This window comes from Eleutherodactylus coqui, chromosome 6 (genome assembly GCF_035609145.1).
Source record: "Eleutherodactylus coqui strain aEleCoq1 chromosome 6, aEleCoq1.hap1, whole genome shotgun sequence".
NCBI lineage: Eukaryota > Metazoa > Chordata > Amphibia > Anura > Eleutherodactylidae > Eleutherodactylus > Eleutherodactylus coqui.
The window spans coordinates 236,008,454-236,029,698 of NC_089842.1; the positions used below are offsets into that span (position 1 = coordinate 236,008,454).

The window sequence follows — 21,245 nt, forward strand, 5'->3', positions numbered from 1 at the left end:
TGGCTCAGCATACTCCATCATACATGATTGAATTAGATACACAAGCTCAGCATACTCCATCATACCTGATAGGATTAGATACACTGGCCCAGCATACTCCATCATACCTGATAGAATTAGATACACAAGCTCAGCATACTCCATCATACCTGATAGAATTAGATACACTGGCTCAGCATGCTCCATCATACTTGGTAGAATTAGATACACTGGCCCAGCATACTCCATCTTACGTGATAGGATTAGATACACTGGCTCAGCACACTCCATTATACATAATAGGATTAGATACACAAGCTCAGCATACTCCATCATGCATGATATACCCAGGTTGAGATACATGAGATCACCATCTAGCTGCAGTCTCTGGGTTTAAACAGACGATTGCATATGCTAACACGCTCGCCGCTACAGAACGTCCGGGCGTATGAGGAAGTCAAACTTTATTTATTTTTTACCATTTAAATTTCGCACTATTTCGCGTGGTTAAGAAGACCCTGAAGATCGGCCCCGCCTTATCTATTCTCACACGTATGAAATCTACAAGAAACAGAGGGCAAGTCCCATATTTTTTTGTGCGTAGTATTATTGCGCAAGAATCACGCTAGTCAATCAGAAACCATTGAAATCAATGGTTTTGTTTCATCACGTTTTCCGCAAAACGTGACAAAATCACGGTCCTGGCTTTAAGCCCCCTGGCGATGATATCTGCAGGCTGGTACTCACACAGTCCACGCTTCTATTAGGGCTCATTCACACGGGCGGATGCAACTTCGGGCCATCAAAAAGGGTCCGACTTCACGGCGTGCTGCATGTGTATTTGTTGCGTACGTGCCTTTTTTTTTACATTCATCCTTTTTTCACGCATGCGAATAAATGCAAAGAGGCCCAACTGACGCCATTTATTTATTTTTTTGCGTTCACTGTTTCCTTGCAATATACATAAAAAAAACGTAGCACACGTGCAAGTCACATCACTGCGGTCGTTCCCATAATCTTTAATGGATGATTTGGGCGCCAAAATGGAACGTGTTGCGCTTCTTTATTCACGCGCAGCATTAAAAACCGCACATCTGATTACACAAGTTTACTTTAATGGGTCCATATGCTATTCGTATTCAGCCCGTAAAAAATACGGACAGCAAATACACCAGTGTGCGTGTGCCCGCATTCTCCACCATCACCCCCTATCCTTCCCTACACGTCTATGTCCTCTTCAGGCTTCTCTCGTCTCAGCTTTTCCTCCTTCCTTAGGTAAATTCCTCTCCCATGTTCTTGACTCTTTGCTTTTCCTCCGTTAATTGCTGAATAATCCTACAAAAAGTTCAATTTCCCCCATGCTGAGTCGGTATGAGGGGGTCCGGCCGGCCGGAGGCTTGAGGGATAACAGGGTGTCTTTAAGTATTTATTAATGTGGCCATCAGCGAGCAGCGAGTCCAGTGGGAAGATGATAGTCGTGCAGCCCCTCCCTATCCCAGATGGATGCACTCTCCTCTGGCTGATGCCGTCGATGAGAGGAGCACGAGGAGGGGCAGGAGCATCACTCTGAGCCATGATCACCCAGGAGCAGCAGTAACGCTGGGGACCTCCTGGAATATGGGGGCTTTGCTTAGAAGTCACCGTTTGGATTCTACGATGGTTGTGGAGATGGTCGTGCGTCCCACCGCCTGGATCCTGGCCGGCCTCATGGTCTTCCTTATGCCGGGCACAGTGACCTCTTGTCCTGAGTACTGCAGGTGTTACGGGACCTTGATGCAATGTTTGGAGCCCAACACCATCAGCAACGTCTCGCTTCTAAGAGATGTGGAGAACATCACAGAAGCGTGAGTCTCACTTTTCTACGTCTTGTTCTACAGAACCTCTAGAGCTGCAAGGAGCTTCTGTAAAAGTTTGCTTGTTGAACTTTGTTCTTGAGCATGAAAAGAAGTGTGATGGGGGACATTAACGGAGATGCTAGTGATGGGAAGTCCTGACATGGCGGAATACAGGCTTGGGTTTAGCGATCAGAAACAGCTTTAGGTGCAAAGAAACAGATGAAGTTGTAAGTTACAGAAAGTATAAATGAGCAGCATATGAGGTGGAAGAGACTGAGCCAAAGAGATTGTAATGAGCTAGACAGAATAATGCGAGACAGAAATATAGATACTTGTGTGGAGAGAGGAGGCTGAAAGTAGGGGAATAATAATTATAATTTATACAGGTGCTATTGGTGCTACTGAGGAAGCAACGAAGAAGAGAAACGGCACATTATTAAAACAATTGAATAGCAATACTAATAATTGTAGAATTGTCAAAACTAAATGAGCAATGATGGTTGGATAGATAGATGGATAGATATGAGATAGATATTAGATAGATGATAGATATTAGATAGATAGATATGAGATGGATAGATAGGTGATAGATATTAGAGAGATAGATAGATAGATATGAGGATAGATAGATAGATATGAGATGGATAGATAGATGATAGATATGAGATAGATAGATGGTAGATATTAGATAGATAGATATGAGATAGATAGATAGATATGAGATGGATAGATAGGTGATAGATATGAGATAGATATTAGATAGATGATAGATATTAGATAGATAGATATGAGATAGATCGATAGATAGATAGATAGATAGATGATAGATATTAGATAGATAGATATGAGATAGATCGATAGATAGATAGATGATAGATATTAGATAGATAGATAGATAGATAGATAGATAGATATGAGATGGATAGATAGGTAATAAATATGAGATAGATATTAGCTAGATAGATGATAGATATTAGATAGATAGATATGAGATAAATAGATAGATATGAGATGGATAGATAGATAGATAGATAGATAGATAGATAGATAGATAGATAATAGATATTAGATAGATAGATAGAAAGATAGATATGAGATAGATAGATATGAGATAGATAGATATGAGATAGATATAAGATAGAAAGATATAAGATGGATAGATAGATGATAGATATGAGATAGATAGATAAATAGATATGAGATGGATAGATAGGTGATAGATATGGGATAGATATTAGATAGATAGATGATACATATTAGATAGATAAATAGATAGATATGAGATAGATATCAGATAGATAGATAGATAGATAGATAGATAGATAGATAGCAAGATAATATAAATATGAAACTGATAGATATTAGATATCTAGATAGATAGATATAAGAAAGAAAGGAAGAAAGATATATAGATATGAGATGGATAGATCTGAGATAGATAGATAGATAAATAGATAGATTGGCGGTAGATAGATATTAGATACATATTAGATAGATAGATAGATATAAAAAACTGATAGATATTATATATTTAGATAGATATGAGATGGATAGATAGATAGATAGATAGAAGATATATAGATAGATAGATGATAGATAGATAGATATGAGATAGATAGGAGATAGATAGATATATAGATAGATAGATGATAGATAGATATGAGATAGATAGATAGATATGAGATAGATAGATATGAGATAGATAGATAGATAGATAGATAGATATGAGATAGATAGATAGATAGATAGATAGATAGATATGAGATAGATAGATATGAGATAGATAGATAGATAGATAGATAGATAGATAGATAGATAGATAGATATGAGATAGATAGATATGAGATAGATAGATGATAGATAGATAGATTTGAGAGCTATGAGATGGATAGATAGATATGAGATAGATGGATAAATATGAAACTGATAGATATTAGATATTTAGATAATATGAGATAGATAAATAGATAGATATACATGCATTAGATAGACAGATATATGTGAGAAAGATATGAAACTAATATATATTAGATATGACCTATGGTTTATATATATATATCTTTGACAGATCGATATTAGATAGACAGTTATATATATATTTTTTTATTTATTTATTTTTAATAGATAGATAGATAAACGTGATAAATATAGTGGGATACACATGAGATAGCAGGGATTACTTCAGCTCTTTTCGTCTTCACTCTCTTACACCAGTGAACTTAGTTTTTACATTCTAATACCTACAGTTCTGCTAGATTACACCCCACCTGTAGTCAAATCTGGTAATTATTCGGCATTACTAACACAACTTTGTATCTGAGATGAGGTGTAGGAAGTATATTTATGTATATACTAACTCTTTTCATGATAATCCGGGTACCATTTGTTTTGAAGGCACGCAATTCTGCTAAATCTTCGTCTATTTTGCGTCATGTTCGTCAGTCATCTGGACTTTATACTTAAACTATAATTCTCTCCTCTCTACTAGTAGAATGTAAGTGTTAGAAGCCATCTGATGTAACTGATATTTCATAGGTAGCCAGACTCTGATGAGAAGGGGTGGTATGAGAGGACTCTGAAGTCGCAGCTCTTGTCCAGCACGTCTAATGATCCGCATCGCTACAGGAAGCCAGATACATTAGAGATCTCATCAGCATTTCCATTCCCCGTCAGATATTCTGGAGGACAAAACCGCTGGAATGACTGGGAAATAGATTGCGTTCAACTGTTCAGGGAGATAGGGGAAAGTTATGTGCAGTTAGCTTTATCATAGAAGTCCTTAGGATGGTGGATACCATGTCCCATACCATCCATAAGGAGCTGATGGTGATAATCAATAGATCTATGGGGCGAGAAAGGATTTTTTTTAGGACTGTTAAAGGGACCCTCCCAAATCTGATCTATAGATATGAGGTTTTCATTGAAATGGTATTTCCCTTTTAAAACACAGACACCACTTGAAGTCAAACGATATGGGTTGGGGAACATGAGGAATTCATTGTAATTATCTCATGAATGAAATGAAAACATGAAAAAATGATTCTCTAATTGCAAAAAAAAAATCAGATCATACCGGTCAATGTTTATTATAATGAGCGAGCCGCTACTGTGCGTTTAATGACACCGTCCCCTCTAATGACCATCCTCCCCTGCTGGGCCTGACTTATTAATGGACTGTCTTTAGAGGGAGTTCCGGCACTTGTCTGCCTGATGGATTGCCCCCCAAGGTGTAGTGTTTGTGTACTATAGGAACACTTGAACAGTCACTCCACAACACTAGGGGACCGAATACAAGCAGACATAGTGGCGATCATATAGGCTCAAAGATCCAGCTGTGTTCTCTAGGAATATCCCTGGAGATAATGGTTGTATACATATAATGGGGGTATACCAGACCACAAAAATGTCCAATCTTCCATGAGCAAAAAGTTGCAAATGTGTCATGATGGGGCTTCTTTGCAGCCTGGGTGTCCAGGACCATTCCAAGGTCTTCGAGATTAAAGCAAAAGTTTAGAAGGTCTTTCCCAATTTTGCTTATCTTCTAACATGTCATAGAGAAGCATCAGAAGCTTTCACCATTAGACGGGGTTTATGAGCTCAGACCTACTCAGATAATCAGAATGACACAGTAATGCACCAACTGCTTTTGGTATGAGATTTGTACAACTTGGAAAATTTGACACAGTTCTTTCCATAATTTCAAGATCCCTGATGGTTTGAGGTAGTGAAGGGGTAGTTATAAAATACTTGGTGGTCTCAAGTAGCAAAAGGGTAGTTATTAAATTCCTAGTGTTTTTGGGTAGTAAAAGGGCAGTTATAAAATCCCTGGTGGCCTAGATTACTGAAAGAGTAGTTATAAAATCCCTGGTGGTCTGCGGTAGCAAAAGGCTAGTTATAAAAACCCTGGTGATATAGGCTGGCGAAATGTTAGCTATAAAATCCCTAGTGGTATTGGGTAGTGAAAGGGTGTTTGTAAAATTCCTGGTGGTCTCGGGTAGTAAAAGGGTATTTATAAAATCCCTAGTAGTCTAGGTTAGTGAAAGGTTAGTTTTAAAGTCCCTGGGGGTCTAAATTACAAAAAGGGTAGCTATAAACTCTCTAGTGGTCAAAAATCCCTGGTGGTCTAGGGTAGTGAAAGGGTAGTTATAAAATCTCTTGTGGTCTTAGGCAGCAAAAGACTCGTTATAAAATCCCTGGTGGTCCAGGTTCTTGAAATGTTATCTATAAAATCCCTGGTGGTCTTGAGGAGCAAAAGCGTATTTGTAAAATTCCAGGTGGTTTTGGGTAGTAAAAGGTTAGTTCTGAAATCCCTGGTGGTCTAAATTACCCAAAGAGTGGTTATATTAATTCCCTAGTGAAAGGGCAGTTCTAAAATCTGTGGTACTTTAGGGTAATGGAAGGACAGTTCTAAAATTTCTGGTGGTCTTGGGTAAAAAAAGAGTAGTTATAAAATCCCTGGTGGTCTAGGGTCGTGAAAGAGGAGTTATTTAAAAAATCCCTGGCTATGTTAGTAAAAGGGTTAAAGGGCTTTCTGGGACTTTGATGTCAATGTCCTATTCCTAGGATAGGACATCATTATTATTGTAGATCAGTGGGGTGCTGACTTCTGGCACCGACACTAAACAACTCTCTGGAAGGGCTGAAGCCTCTCCATCAAGCTACCCCCTGTATTGTTTGAAAGAGGGGACTGCAGTTCTACATTTCATAGATCAGAGCTGTGCCTGGTAAACTATAAAGGGCACATGGCTCCTGTAATGATCTGATTGGTGGGGGTGCCAGGAAGCAACCCCAACTGATATAATATTGATGGTCAATCATAAGGATAGGTCCCCAATATTAAAGTCCCAAAAAACATTTTTATAAAAATCCTTGGTGAAACCCTTAAACAGGTTGTGCCAAGACAGAAAACTATCCCTTATCTAGAAGATAGAGGACAACTTTATAATCGGCAGGGGCCCCAGTGGTCAGACCCCGCCGATTCTAAGAATGGAGGGTTACAAAGGTCCAGGCACGAATTGAGCAGCAGCCGAGCATTTGCACCACTTTTCTACTCATTTCAATGGGAACCCCTGAGGTAGCCAAGTACTTGAACTCAACTAGCTCCTGTGCATCTATGGAAATGAATGGAGCAGCAGTAGGCAGACCACCACTCAGGTCATTTCTGAATGAAGCAGACCCCCAAAATCAGAAGGTTATTACTTATCCTGTGGTGTAGGGTAGTGAAAGAAGGTTAAGGGTAAAATCTATGGTGATCTAGGGTAATGTATGAGTCAATTGTAAATTCTTAGGTGGTGAAAGGGTTAATGGCAAATACACTGATGGGAAATACTGCAGTGTATTATCAGGGAAATCATAGCATCACAGGTTCAAGTCCCCAATAGGGACAAAAAAAATGTTTTAAAAAATTGTAATAAAACAAAATTATTTTTGTGCACTTTGCCATCTTTTTTTCTTAAAAAAAGAAATAAAAGTTTTAAAACACACGTTTGGTACCGCCGCATCTGTAACAAACCATACAATAAATGGAATCCACTTTTTACCCTTCACGACAAATGCTATTAAAGAAATCAAAATGCCTCCCAAAAAACTACAATAAAAGTGATCTAATAGCCATGTGTACTCCAATATGGTATCAATAAAAACTATAGCTCATCAAGCAAAAAACAAGATAACAATACGAACGTTACTACGGTAGTGGGGTAGCACAGGGGGCAGTATTGGAGGAGTAACCATTGCTAGTGGGGTGCCACATGGGGCAGTACTGGAGGAGTTACTAGTGGGGTGCCACGTGGGGCAGTACTGGAGGAATTACTAGTGGGGTGCCACGTGGGGCAGTACTAGAGGAATTACTAGTGGGGTGCCACAGGGTCGGTTTTGGGCCCTATTATTTTTAATATATTTATTAATGACCTCGTAGAAGTGCAGTAAAATATCAATATTTGCAGATGACACAAAACTATGTAAAGAAATTAACACAAGAGAGAATGCAAGGAGATTGTAAGAGGATCTGGGTACATTGGGGGCTGAAAGGTAACAAATGAGGTGTAACACTGATAAATGTAAGGTTCTGCACATGGGCAGAGGAAATACATGTCATCATAGCACACTAAATGGGAAACCACTGGGGACACTGACACGGGAAAGGACTTGGGGGTTTTACTTAACTGTAAGCTTACCTGGAGCAACCAGTGTCAGGCAGCTGCTGCCAAGGCAAATAGGATCATGGGGGCATCAGAAGAGGCCTAGGGGCGCATGACGAGAACATTGTTCTTCCTCTTTACAAGTCACTGGTTAGACCACACATGGAATATCAGAGCTTGAGCAGATACAAAGGCGAGCAACTAAAGTAATAAATGGAACGGGCGGACTACAATACCCAGAGAGGTCATCAAAATTGGGGTTAGTTAGTTTAGAAAAAAGACGACTGAAGGGCGACCTAATAACTATGTATAGATATATCAGGGGACAACACAGAGATCTCTCCTATCATCTATTTATACCCAGGACTATGACTGTAACAAGGGGGCGCTCTCTACGTCTAGAGGAAAGAAGGTTCCTACACCAACATAGAAATGGGTTCTTTACTGTTAGAGCAGTGAGACTATGGACTCTCTGCCTGAGGACCTGGTGATGACGAACTCACTAAAAGAGTACAAGGGGGCCTGGACATCTTTCTTGAGCATTACAATATTACTTGGCATAATCATTAATAGCTTCAGGAGGGTCGGTGATCCGGGGATTATTCCGATTGCCAGAATGGAGTCAGGAAGGAATTTTTCCCTTAAATATGGAAGATTGGCTTCTGCCTCTTTTTTTTGCCTTCCTCTTGATCATCATTGGGGGTAATAGGCTGAAATGGGTGGACACAGGGCTTTTTTTGGCCTTACATACTATGTTACTATTATGTGTTATACCGTATGTTAAACTACTACTAGCCTTATCATGTGTAGTCCTGTCTGAAGAGTCAGCGTATCTAATCCTATCATGTGTGATAGTGGCTATTGAACTGGTTTATCTAAGCTTACCATGTGGAATATGGTCTGCTGAACTGGTATATCCAATTCTACCATGTGTTATACTGTTTGATGAGTTGGTGTATCTAAGCTCATCATGTGTGATACTGCCTGTTGACCTGCTGTATCAAATCCCATCATTTCATACCGTCTGCTGAGCAGCTGTATCTAATCTTATCATCCCTGATACTGTCTGCTAAACTGATGTATCTAAGCCTATCATAATTGAGCCTATCTGTTGAGCTGGTGTATCTAACTGTCATGTGTGATACTGTATTGCTGAGCTCGTGTATCTTGGGGACCATTCACACGGGACGGAATTGTCCGCAGCGCAGATGTGGATTTTGTATATTAGTGCTGATTTTGTTGCGCGTTTACCCACGGAATGCGTCCTGCAGAAAAACTTGCAGTGTTTTTCGCAGAGTAAGGCCGCCTGCAGACGGCCGGGTCGGATCCGGCTGCGGGAATTCTCGCAGCGGGACCCGACTCGAGTGTCTGCAGAGAGCAGCGTGTCACTCACCTGCTCCCGCGGCCCCGGCTCTTTCCCCGGTGGAGTGACGTTTCTGCGCGGGGCTCTGCGAAAGCCTCAAAGGGACAACATTGTGACGCAGAAATGTCCCTGCGGACTAATTCCGCCCCGTGTGAAGCGCCCCTCAGCCTATCATGTGTGATACAACATCCGCACAGCAATACTCCACCCATCATGAAATATCACGGGACGGAATATTCCGCAACAGCGCTGTGGTATCTGCCCTCCTGCGGAATATTCAGCACCAGCGCTGTGGTATCTGCCCTCCTGCGGAATATTCAGCACCAGCGCTGTGGTATCTGCCCTCCTGCGGAATATTCAGCACCAGCGCTGTGGTATCTGCCCTCCTGCGGCATATTCAGCACCAGCGCTGTGGTATCTGCCCTCCTGCGGAATATTCAGCACCAGCGCTGTGGTATCTGCCCTCCTGCGGAATATTCAGCACCAGAAATGAAAATGTCTGAATTCTGCTGCCATCAAAGTCCGCATTCAGACAAGCGGATCTTGGTGCAGAATTCTGGGATGGCATATTCTGAAACGCTCTTGCGGAATTCTCCTCCACGTATGAAAGCAGCCCCATACATTTCTGCACCACCAGTCCGGTTACTGCTAAGATGTTCCCAACCCCAGGTGTGGACTGCGCCCACGGGGAGCGGCGAAAGGTTAAACTGTGAGCGCCATTACATAGCAGGATTACGGTGTTAGCGGGTTAGGTTACTTCTCCCGCGGGGGAACGAGTGATTGGCATCAAGTAGAAAAAAAAGGCCACCAGGAATGTCCGCCTGCTGTAGTACCCAGCTGGTGGTCTCTTCCAAGGACGCGGCCACGTGTATAAAGGGTTAACTCCCTGGATACATGCAGCGTGCTGTCAGCGCTGGGTGATGATGGCGTTGGGGGGGGTAATGACACAGCGCACGATGGCTGCGTTGCATATTGGGAGATATCGCCTTACAGGGCTCTTAGGATGATGCTGTTTATGCATACAACGTCTGAGTGTTGAGAGACTCATCTGGGCGACGGCGATTCTGCATCGGATTGAATCTAGGTGGACGCATGTGACTAGCGCAGTAATAACAAGGATGATGAAACTTTGAGGAGAGCATCATATCTTGTGAGACGCAGAAGGGAATATTCGTTAGAGTGCCAGAATTGTGGAGTCAAATAGTTGGTGCCAAAAAAAGTGACTTTTTGAGGGTTTCTGCTTTCTGTGGATGGGGCTTAGCACTAGGGGCCACGGAGGCTGGGCAGGGCCCGTCATATTTACTATAATGTAACTGGTGTAAATTATAGCTGATAACTACGCCAGGTCGTAGCTGCATAGATCTCAGATTCGCAACATAGATGGCCCGGAATGTGACTGATGTATAAAGAGGCGCGGATCTACAACTCCATTTATTGTATATCACAACAGTGCAAACATTAACTAGGCCAGTGTATGAAACACCACTTTAAGTAAATATGCCCAAGTTTTGATAGTCCAACTAGTGCCGGCCTTACGTTAGCTGGCACCCTGTACGGATTTTTTTTGGCACATCCAATCATAAGAAAAACATATATTGCTGTAATAGACAGTCCGTACATTAATAAGCACCAGAACCAAGCTCATAGCATAGATACAGCACCATAACAAGCTCATTTATCGATCTATCTCACATCTATCTATCTGATATCTATCCATCTTACATTTATCTTTCTATCTATTTATCCCATATCTATCTATCTTATATCTATCTCACATTGATCTATCTATCTCATACCTTTCGATCCCATATCTATCTATCTATATCTCCTATCTATCTATCTGATATCTATCTATTTATCTATCTATCTATCTATCTATCTATCATCTATCTATCTATTGATCCCATATCTATATATCTAACTATCTATCTATCTATCTGATATCTATCTATCTCATACCTATCCATCTCATATCTATTTATCTATCTATCTATTCATTTCATATTTATCTATCTCATATCTATTGAGCTATCTATCTCATATTTATCTATCTATCTCATATCTATCCATTTCATATCTATCTCACGTTTATCTAACCATCTCATATCTATCTATCTATCTCACATTTATTTCTATCTCACATTTATTTATCCATCTCATATCTATCTATCTCATATTTATCTATCTATCTCATATCTATCTATCTATCTATCTATCTATCTATCTATCTATCTATCTATCTCATATCTACCTATCTATCTATCCATCTCATATCTATCTCACTTTTATCTATCCATCTCATATCCATATCTATCTATCTATCTATTCCATATCTATCAATCTCATATCTATCTCACATATATATATCCATCTCATAGCTATCTATCTAGATAGTTATCTCATATCTATCTATCTCACATTTATCTATCCATCTCATATCTATCTATTTATCTATCTATCTATCTATCTATCTATCCATCTCATATCTATCTCACTTTTATCTATCCATCTCACATCTATCTATCTAGATAACTATCTCATATCTATCTATCTGATATTTATCTATCTATCTCATATCTATCCATTTCATATCTATCTCACGTTTATCTAACCATCTCATATCTATCTATCTAGATAGCTATCCCATATCTATCTATCTATCTATCTATCTATCTATCTATCTATCTATCTATCTATCTATCTATCTATCTCATATGTATCTATCTCACATTTATTTATCCATCTCATATCTATCTATCTCACATTTATTTATCTGTCTCATATCTATCTATCTATCTCATATCTACCTATCTATCTATCCATCTCATATCTATCTCACTTTTATCTACCCATCTCATATCTATATCTATCTCTATCTATCTATCTATTCCATATCTATCAATCTCATATCTATCTCACATATATATATATATATATATATATCCATCTCATATCTATCTATCTAGATAGTTATCTCATATCTATCTATCTCACATTTATCTATCCATCTCATATCTATCTATCTATCTATCTATCCATCTCATATCTATCTCACTTTTATCTATCCATCTCACATCTATCTATCTAGATAACTATCTCATATCTATCTATCTGATATTTATCTATCTATCTCATATCTATCGATCTCATATCTATCTCCCGTTTATATATCCATCTCATATCTATCTATCTATCTCATGTCTATTCATCTCATATCTATCTCACATTTATCTATCCATCTCATATCTATCTTTATCCATCTATCTATCTATTCCATATCTATCCATCTCATATCTATCTCAAGTTTATCTATCCATCTCATATCTATCTATCTAGATAGTTATCTCATATCTATCTATCTGATATTTATCCATCTATCTATCTCATATCTATCTCGCATTTATCTATCCATCTCATATCTATCTTTATCTATCTATGTATCTATCTATTTCATATCTATCTATCTCATACCATTCCATCTCATATCTATCTATCTATATATCTCATATCTATCTATCTCATTTATTAATCTATCTCATATCTGTCTCATGTTTATCCCACTTTTATCTATCCATCTCATATCTATATATCTAGATAGCTATCTAATATCTATCTATCTGATATTTATCTATCTATCTGGCATTTATCTATCCATCTCATATCTATCTATCTCATCTATCTATCTATCTATCTATCTATCTATCTATCTATCTATCTATCTATCTATCTATCTATCTATCTTATCACATATCTACCTGTCTCACATCTATCTATCTCATATCTAGCTCACATTTACCTATCCATCTCATATCTATCTATTGATCTAGATAGCTATCTCATATCTATCTGATATTTGTTTATCTATCTCATATCTATCCATCTCATATCTATCTCACATTTATCTATCCATCTAATATCTATCTTTCTATCTATCCCATATCTATCTTTCTATCTATCCCATATCTATCTCACATTTATTCATCCATCTCATATCTATCTATCTCATCTATTAATCTATCTCATATCTATCTATCTCATATCTATTTATCTATCTATCTATCTATCTATCTATCTATCACATATCTATCTATCTATCTATCTGTCTCATATCTATCTCATATCTATCTCACATTTGTCTATCCATCTCATATCTATCTGTTTCATATCTATCTCATATCTATCTTAGATTTATTTATCCATCTCATATCTATCTATCTATCTGTCTCATATTTATCTATCTCATACATATCTATCTATCTTCTATCTATCTATCTATCTATCTATCTATCTATCTATCTATCTATCTATCTTCTATCTATCTATCTATCTATCTATCTATCTATCTATCTATCTATCTGTCTCATATCTATTTATCTGTCTATCCTTCTATCTCATATCTATCTAAATGTTCTGAGAAATTGGGGCAGGATAGTAAACCCCTTGGTAGTTGTCGACAGCTCCACTTTCCACCCTTCCAGGCCCGTCCTCAGGAGAGCGCTGTATTGATTTTCTATACACAGCCACATTTCTCCAACATCATATTATTTAATGGACGTCCCCGGGGGTGAAGCTCGTTAATGACCGGCGTACAATCCTTCCCTCTCCTGTTCTGCACACATTATCAGCTTGTCAGAGGAACCCTGCAGTGGAGGGGAATGAGGTGCAGCGCTCTACCCACAGGGCTACTCACATTCAACTGTCACATATTATTTCATGGGTGTCCACATAATTACACATGAAAATATGTTTGTCGATCTGCCCCAGCCTTTGGATAATAAATAGGCCAATGAAATAATGGATGGGACATGAGACGGACACATACTGAAGATACATGTTCATATGGGATACCTGTTTTACTGGGGTCTACGGCGAGTTTCTGGAGACCAATGGTACCCCATAAATAAGAGGTAGAAGAGCTCTACAACATCCCTTTAAGCAAGGTTTTTTCAATTAGATGTAGTGGGGGTTTCCTCTAGCGCCCTCTATTGTCAGAGCAAGTCATTGGAAAGATTTATGACTAAAGTGAAGCAAATGGTAAAAGGTTTAACCTCAACAGATCCATTATCAGCTTTCAAAGCTGGAAGGAGCATTCTGTTACTCTGGTTACATCTCAAGCCATGCTAATGAAATTCAGAATTTCCTGCCATGTACTGATGCTCTGATACATATATTCCACCCAACTTTCTTCCATGACAGATGCACCTTAAACAGTCCAGATTAGGCCTACAAGACCATTCATAGCTTACTAGAATGTACTTACTGAAGGCACCAATAGGAAAGTGGCAAGTGGTCTCAAGTAATGATGAACAAAGTTTTGAAAAGTTGGTTTGCCTGGTTCACCGAACTTTTGTAAATAGTTTGGTTTGCTCCAAATTAGTTTGAACCGAAACAAAAGTTCACTAAAACCCATAATACTGGTGTATAACACTGTTTAAGAGTAATGAAAGCCCTGTATAAGCTTTTCTGGCTCTTAGACAGTGTTATACACCAGTGTTCAGAACTAGTGTTGAGGGTAGAACTTGATTGGGGTTTATGCCAAACAAAACTTTTAGCAAAATTTGACCCGAAACAAGGTTCTACTAGATCAGTTTACTCAACACTTATTCCTGGTGTCCTATTGGTACATTGCCAAGCCTCTCAGGACCAGCCTTAGGGGTGTACGTCCAATGCAGTTGCCCAGAGTATATCATTTTCTACTGCTGAGGGGAGTACCTTGACTCTGATATGGGGAAACCCGGAGATTGTACCCTTAAAGGAAGTCTGTCCCCACTTTTCGGGCTAACAACTGAATATGCTGGCAGATGTCCGATGACACCTTTACTGTGTGATTCTGCATCTCCGCTGTCTATATAACATTGGTGAAGTGCGCCGTTCGTTATATGCACATGAGCAGTGAAACCATCCAATGGGCAGTCCACTTCTGCTTGCAGTGGTCCAGCTCTCTCCCTGCGCAGAGTTTAAACAGCCATTCCAAGCTTCATGATGTCTCCAGCCCGCTGAAGACGGTATGCATTCCACAGTCAGCATGCACTACGACTCTTTCCTGGCCGGACTTATGTCACACGCATGTGTCTGCTCACTTAGGGCAGCACACGCGTGATAGTGGAGCTGGAGATGCCACAAAGCTTGGAATGGACGCGGTTTTTAAACTCTAGGCAGGGAGAGAGCTGGACCACCGCCAGGAGCGGTGCACCGCCCATTGGACCGTGTACCACGCAGCACACTTCACCAATAATATCTGGACAGTGGAGACACTGAATCACACAGTAAAGGTACCAAAATGTTCTTCATATCATCGGACATCTACCAGTATATTCAGTTGTTAGCCCATCAAGTTCTGCATGTGGCATCATCCAACCATGAAGCCTCTCATATCATGAAGCCTCTCATTCTAGTCGCTAGGGGTGCAGAGGGCTATACCAAGTCGCTGGTGTCCAGTGGTCACGTATTTAGTTCTACACATCCTGTTTTCGTACTATTCCTACCCAGGATGAAAGAATGGATATAGCAAATGCTTAACCTCTTAAGAGAGGGGGAGATCTTTAAACTAGTTCCTTAAAATTACTCCTCCCCTTCCTGTCTGTACAAAAGGGGAGGAGTCTGCTTCAAAGCAAAATCAATGATATCTGTAAGGGTGGCCTTACGCGGGACAGCTATTGTTTTTATATTCTTGACTTGAAATAGTCCCCAAAGTGTCCAAACGACTATGGTTTGTGTGCTTTTACACATAAAGATTGTTCACTTGTTCAATTTCGTGATTGATGAAGGTATTGTTGGGAGGATTTACACAGGAGGAAAGATCATTCGTCAAGTAGTTAGGAGGTGTGAGGTACTTTGGCGGGCGTATATTTGAAATTTTGACCCCTCCACAACACACGCCTATTGGTTGTTGAGTCCACTGAATGCACATATATATGTGCAAATGGTCTTCGAGTGTTAAATTGAAGGCAAACTAGCGAGACACCACAGCGGCGAGTGTATCTTCAAAGTCCAAAACCTGCCAGAGACCGTAGCGGCAAGTGTTCTTGGAAGACCAGAAGGGACTGTTCAGTCGAGGATCACTCACATGTATTTATGGGTTTCAGGAACCAATAAGTGTTAAGTGGGAGGGCAAATTGTTTAAAAAGTGTCTGGAGTCTATCAGTGTTCAGCAGGAGGCTCAAGCGCACACCTCACTACAAAGTTATTGGCTAGTCGTTGAAAGTCAATAATTACCTCTTGACACCAGATGATAATTCATCAACCAGCGACTATTTTTAGGTGAGCTGAAATGAAGCGACTAGTGAACGAATTTTCTCTCGTCACCAGGTTGGTGGCCATGTTTATGTTAGGAGGTTGGTGGTTTCTTTTTCTCCCTCCTTGTGTGTTAGTCACCCACTTGTTTTATAGTTGTATTTACAGTTTTCCATTTTATGAGTCATGTCGCTTTAAGGGGGACTATTGGTGTCGCGAACTGGAGAGTCATGTGCTTCCTGTTTTCAGAGGAGTCCTGTACAAAGTTGAGATCATACATGTCTTTTCGTCCTTCTATGGGGGATTGGATCTTGGTGTGGTGCCTCCATCTACTCGCTGGGTTAACAGAGAGATATACTTACCTCAAGTCCACTCGTGTATAAGTTCTTGGAGTCAGTTCCTCCAATCCTACATGACCAGGATAGAGATGAACATACCCCAAATGATCAGAGCTTGCAGCCTCAAGTCTTCTTCCTCTGCAACCCATATTGGAGGTAAAGACTAAATGGGTCCATGCCAAGGCACGTTACTAATCTATTGTTTTCTTTGTAACTATTTGGGACTTAGTTCAACTGCTGCACCGCGGGAATCCTGGAACTCATTGCAAACCGTTTTAAAAATAACACCATCCCTTGAGGGTCACCCCATCACCCTTACCATCCATGACTCTTACATTTGTACGGAATAACTCTTGCTTACATTCACTGTTCAGAGAAAAATTGTTCTGTGTAAAGCCACCCTAACTAGAGATGGCCTGTGACATGACTATCAGAGGTCTACAATACTATCTTTACAATTGCCAGTGTGAAAACTGCTTATCTTGGCTCAGGTGCTGTAAGAAATCTATCATTTAATCTATTTAGTGTTAATAAGAGCTGCTAAATGAGCCTGGAGTGCAGTTCTTTATGGTTTCAACTAGTGGCCAAGGTGAAAACTGCAATATTTCAGGATTTATTATTACCAAGTTTCTTTGAAAAATTGTAGGATCTCTTGTATTGCTATCTCAACTACATCTCAACTCTTTAAGATGATTCCAAGAAAGTCCAATCTTATTGGTAACTTGTGTCCCCAGCCTATCTGGTCAGTGACGGTACAACACGTTGTCACCTGTCCTGCCTGCAGTCTATGAATGAATAGATTTCCCTGTTAACAGCTCCGGTACTACAACCTTCCTTTATTAATTACATGAAGGACGCTGGCTCTTTGATCTTTCATGAGTCGGGGAGATAGAACCAGCAAGGTCTTTAACCAATTACATTTGCAGGAGAACAGCATGGCTTCCATTAGTCACTGCTTTACAGCTCCAGCAGATAACGCATCATTAAAGAGTCAGTCACAGATCATAATCTCAGTTAATTTATAGGTTGGGGGGTAATGGAGTTTTAAAGCCTCTTTAATCTCCCGAACCTTTATTGACTGGAAGGTTGATGATATCAAACAAGGCTACAGTGCGGGACTAAATAAAAATGACTAATTAATTACGTACATTATCATCACTGTTGTAAGCGCTGATTACATCTGACTGAGGCCGCTGTCTGGTAGAGGAGACTGAGTAGTGGCCGGACTTATAGAAGAACCTTCCTCACACAGTCCTCATAAAGGTCTGACCCGAGTACCATCAGTGGCCTCAATAGAAGAGAAGGGGCTCCAAAGCAAAGATCAAAATGTACCCCCCATTATGGTATAGAGTAAGGACAGAAGGCTTTAAAGTTTGTCCTCACCTTGGGTCAATTACTGATCTCAATAGAAGTCCTCCATGGTTTGTCGCTACCTGGTAGAAAAGGGAACAGAACCAATTAAGATAAGGAGGTGAAATCAGGAGATTACCCATTTTGGTACCAGGTTTTGCCTCCTATAACAGAAGGGATTAGTATTTGTTCAAACCCTTTCAATGTTCCTTAGGCCAATTCCCGACCTCTATACTACCAATGTAGTTCCTCTAGAGAAGAAAGTCCTCCGCAGGTTCTATCCACTGAGTAGAAAAGGGCGTAAAACCATTTAAAGAGGAAGAGAAATTTCAGGAGTTGCCCATTGTGGTACCAGGTTGTTCTTCCAAGAATAGAAGGGCTTTGTGTTTGTCCACATTCTTTCAGTGCCCCTTTGGCCAATTTTCAACTTGTATGCTTGTTATGCAATTCAAGGACATGAGAAGGAGATCCAGGGAAAGGTAAAATCCACTATTTACTAGGAGCATATTCAAAACACAGAAAGTGGTTAGCAGACCCCGGTTCTATAAGAGACCAACCCGTTATGGTCCATTCAGTTCTTAGTCATGGCACCCGGATGAAGTTCAAGAGGATTAATATACAGTTAGGGACAGCGCCTACAGTTGGACGAAAAGAGTGCGTATATTACATGCACAAGTGTAGACGGAGAAGGGCTTACCTGGCGCAAGCGGGGGAGTCCTTGCTGCGGGACCAACCCGCTAGCACCCAAAATTCTTGTCCACTTTAATGATGGACTTATAGAAGAAGTGCTCCACAGGTTCAAACCATCTGGCATAATAAAAGGGGCAGAACCAAATAAATAAGTAGATACATTTCAGGAGTTCCCCCATTATGGTGCCAGGCTGTGCCTCCCTGTGCGGCACCCTTTTAATAACCCTTGACCCAATGCCCAACTTCTATGCTTGCAATATACTTCCTTTAGTGAATTTCTCCACAGGTTCTAGCCACATGGCAGAAAAGGGGTGGAGCTAATTAAATGGGGAGAGAAATTTCAGAAGCTACCCATTAAGGTACCAGATTGTTCCTCTCAGAACGAAGCGTTTTAGCATTCGTCCTCACCCTTTCAATGACCCATGGGCCAATTTCCAACCTCTGTGCTATCTATGCATCTTCTCTAGAGAAGGAACTTTTAGTCACTTGGTAATAAATGGGGTGCTACCAATAACATTGGAGGGATATTTCAGGAGTTCCCCTCTAGTAAAAAGTTAGAAATAGTTGCTAACAGCTTATTTTCCTGACCCCAACCCTGTGCATTCTGGCTGCAATTATGATCATATATCATGGCAATGATGATTTATATGACATATCTACTGGAGGGAGCAGGAAGCAGAGATATAACATCATATATCTCCTGGAGGGGGGGGGGGGGGGGTCTCATATAATACTCTCGGCACATAAAATGTATTTATTTTGTAATAAAACCTTACATTACTGGAGCCCGTTGTGAATTATGACAAGGGTTGGAATCAAGAGGACTGAGGAAGTTTAATGTTACACCCGTACTGTGGGAATGTAAAGAGTCTGAGCCCGGAGATGTGATCAGACGCAGAGAACATGTGTTGTACAAGGTATACGACGGAATATTCTATTTACACCAGGAAGCTCGGGGACTTGTGAGCGCAATCAAATAAGGACAGCCAAGTTTAATCACTGCTCCTAATCGAATCCCAGCTGCATTAGAGGCTATTAGTGATAATCTGCTCAGTCCTAAAAGGGTTTTATCCCAGGAAGAGTCTGTAACTCTCAACCAAACTCCCGGCCTTCGATATCAGGCTCCTTTATAGTAAAATTATTATTATTTGTTCAGCAGATTAGGCATATTTATCAAGTGCTTGCAAGTTAAGCATTTTATTAAAGCCCAGGTTATACAAATGTTGGAGCAGGGGATTTTCAGCCCACCAAAATATGTCATTCTAAGGGCCCAACCTTTAAGATTGGAAGGTTCTTTGTGAAATAACCTCCAAAAAGTATTAACTCCCAAAAGGACATAGCTGAACCTCATGTCATCTGCTGAACCTCATGGGCCGTGTTGTACACCCTGCATACAGTAGTTTTCCTTAGGTCAACTGATGGGTTATTGTGGCCATGTAATGTATTAATGAAGATCATCCATGATCCATTTCGTAATACTGAGTCACAAAATGTCTAAGACTCAATGTGGTCCTCAAGGACAAAGGCCACATTGGAGAAGACACAACTCAACCTCAATGTGTTTCCCCATGCCCAATTTGGTTTTTTGTAACAGGCACTAAATGCTACCCAGATAAGTCAGAACTTCTAGTATCCTAGCCTGTTTCTGCACCAGCACCAAAAAGTTTGGGCGCTGTACAAAGAATCTCTCAAATCAGCCTTGGTGCCCGTTAGGGCTCACAATCTAAAACCCACATTAACATATTAATATACTGTTGGAGTTTATAGTTACTGACTTGGATTTTGTGAATGATATAGTTCTCCTTGCATCGTCGCTCCCCAAACGCCAACAAACAGTATCAGCTCTGGAACAAGAAGGGACAATGGTTGGTTTACAGATGAACTGTGAGAAGACATAGATTACATATCCACAAATGGCTCAATCATGGATAACCAACAATTGGTCAACCGCTTAGTCTACTTAGGCAGTAAAATCCCCAATGACAGGGATGCCGACCATGATATCCAGTGTCGTATCTGTAAGGCGTGGCAACTTTCCAACGTCTACCTCTGATTGCAAACAAAGATACAACTTCTGTTCACTATCGTGATCTCGAATGCGCTGTGTGCATCTGAAGCTTGGAAAGTGACCACATGTATTAACCGGCGACTTGGTGTTTTCCAACAGCCTGTTTAAGGCCACTTACTATGATCAGGTTACTAATGACGAAATTTACACCTGCTCTGGTACGCAGCCACTCCATTCCCGAGTCACTGAAGGCTGGCTCAGATTTGCTGGACACATTCTACGCCTTCCTGAGACAAGACTGGCAAAAAT

General features: G+C 40.2%; 1 protein-coding gene across 1 annotated transcript in view; it reads left to right on the forward strand.

The window, feature by feature from the left end:
• Positions 1-1,560: 1,560 nt before the first annotated feature.
• Positions 1,561-21,245, forward strand: part of NTRK1 (neurotrophic receptor tyrosine kinase 1) — an 87,134-nt gene continuing 67,449 nt past the window's right edge. The window contains exon 1 of the mRNA XM_066609148.1: positions 1,561-1,823. Within this exon, the coding sequence (XP_066465245.1) occupies positions 1,597-1,823 (227 nt within the window). The 5' untranslated portion in view covers positions 1,561-1,596. The remainder of the gene's footprint in view (positions 1,824-21,245) is intronic.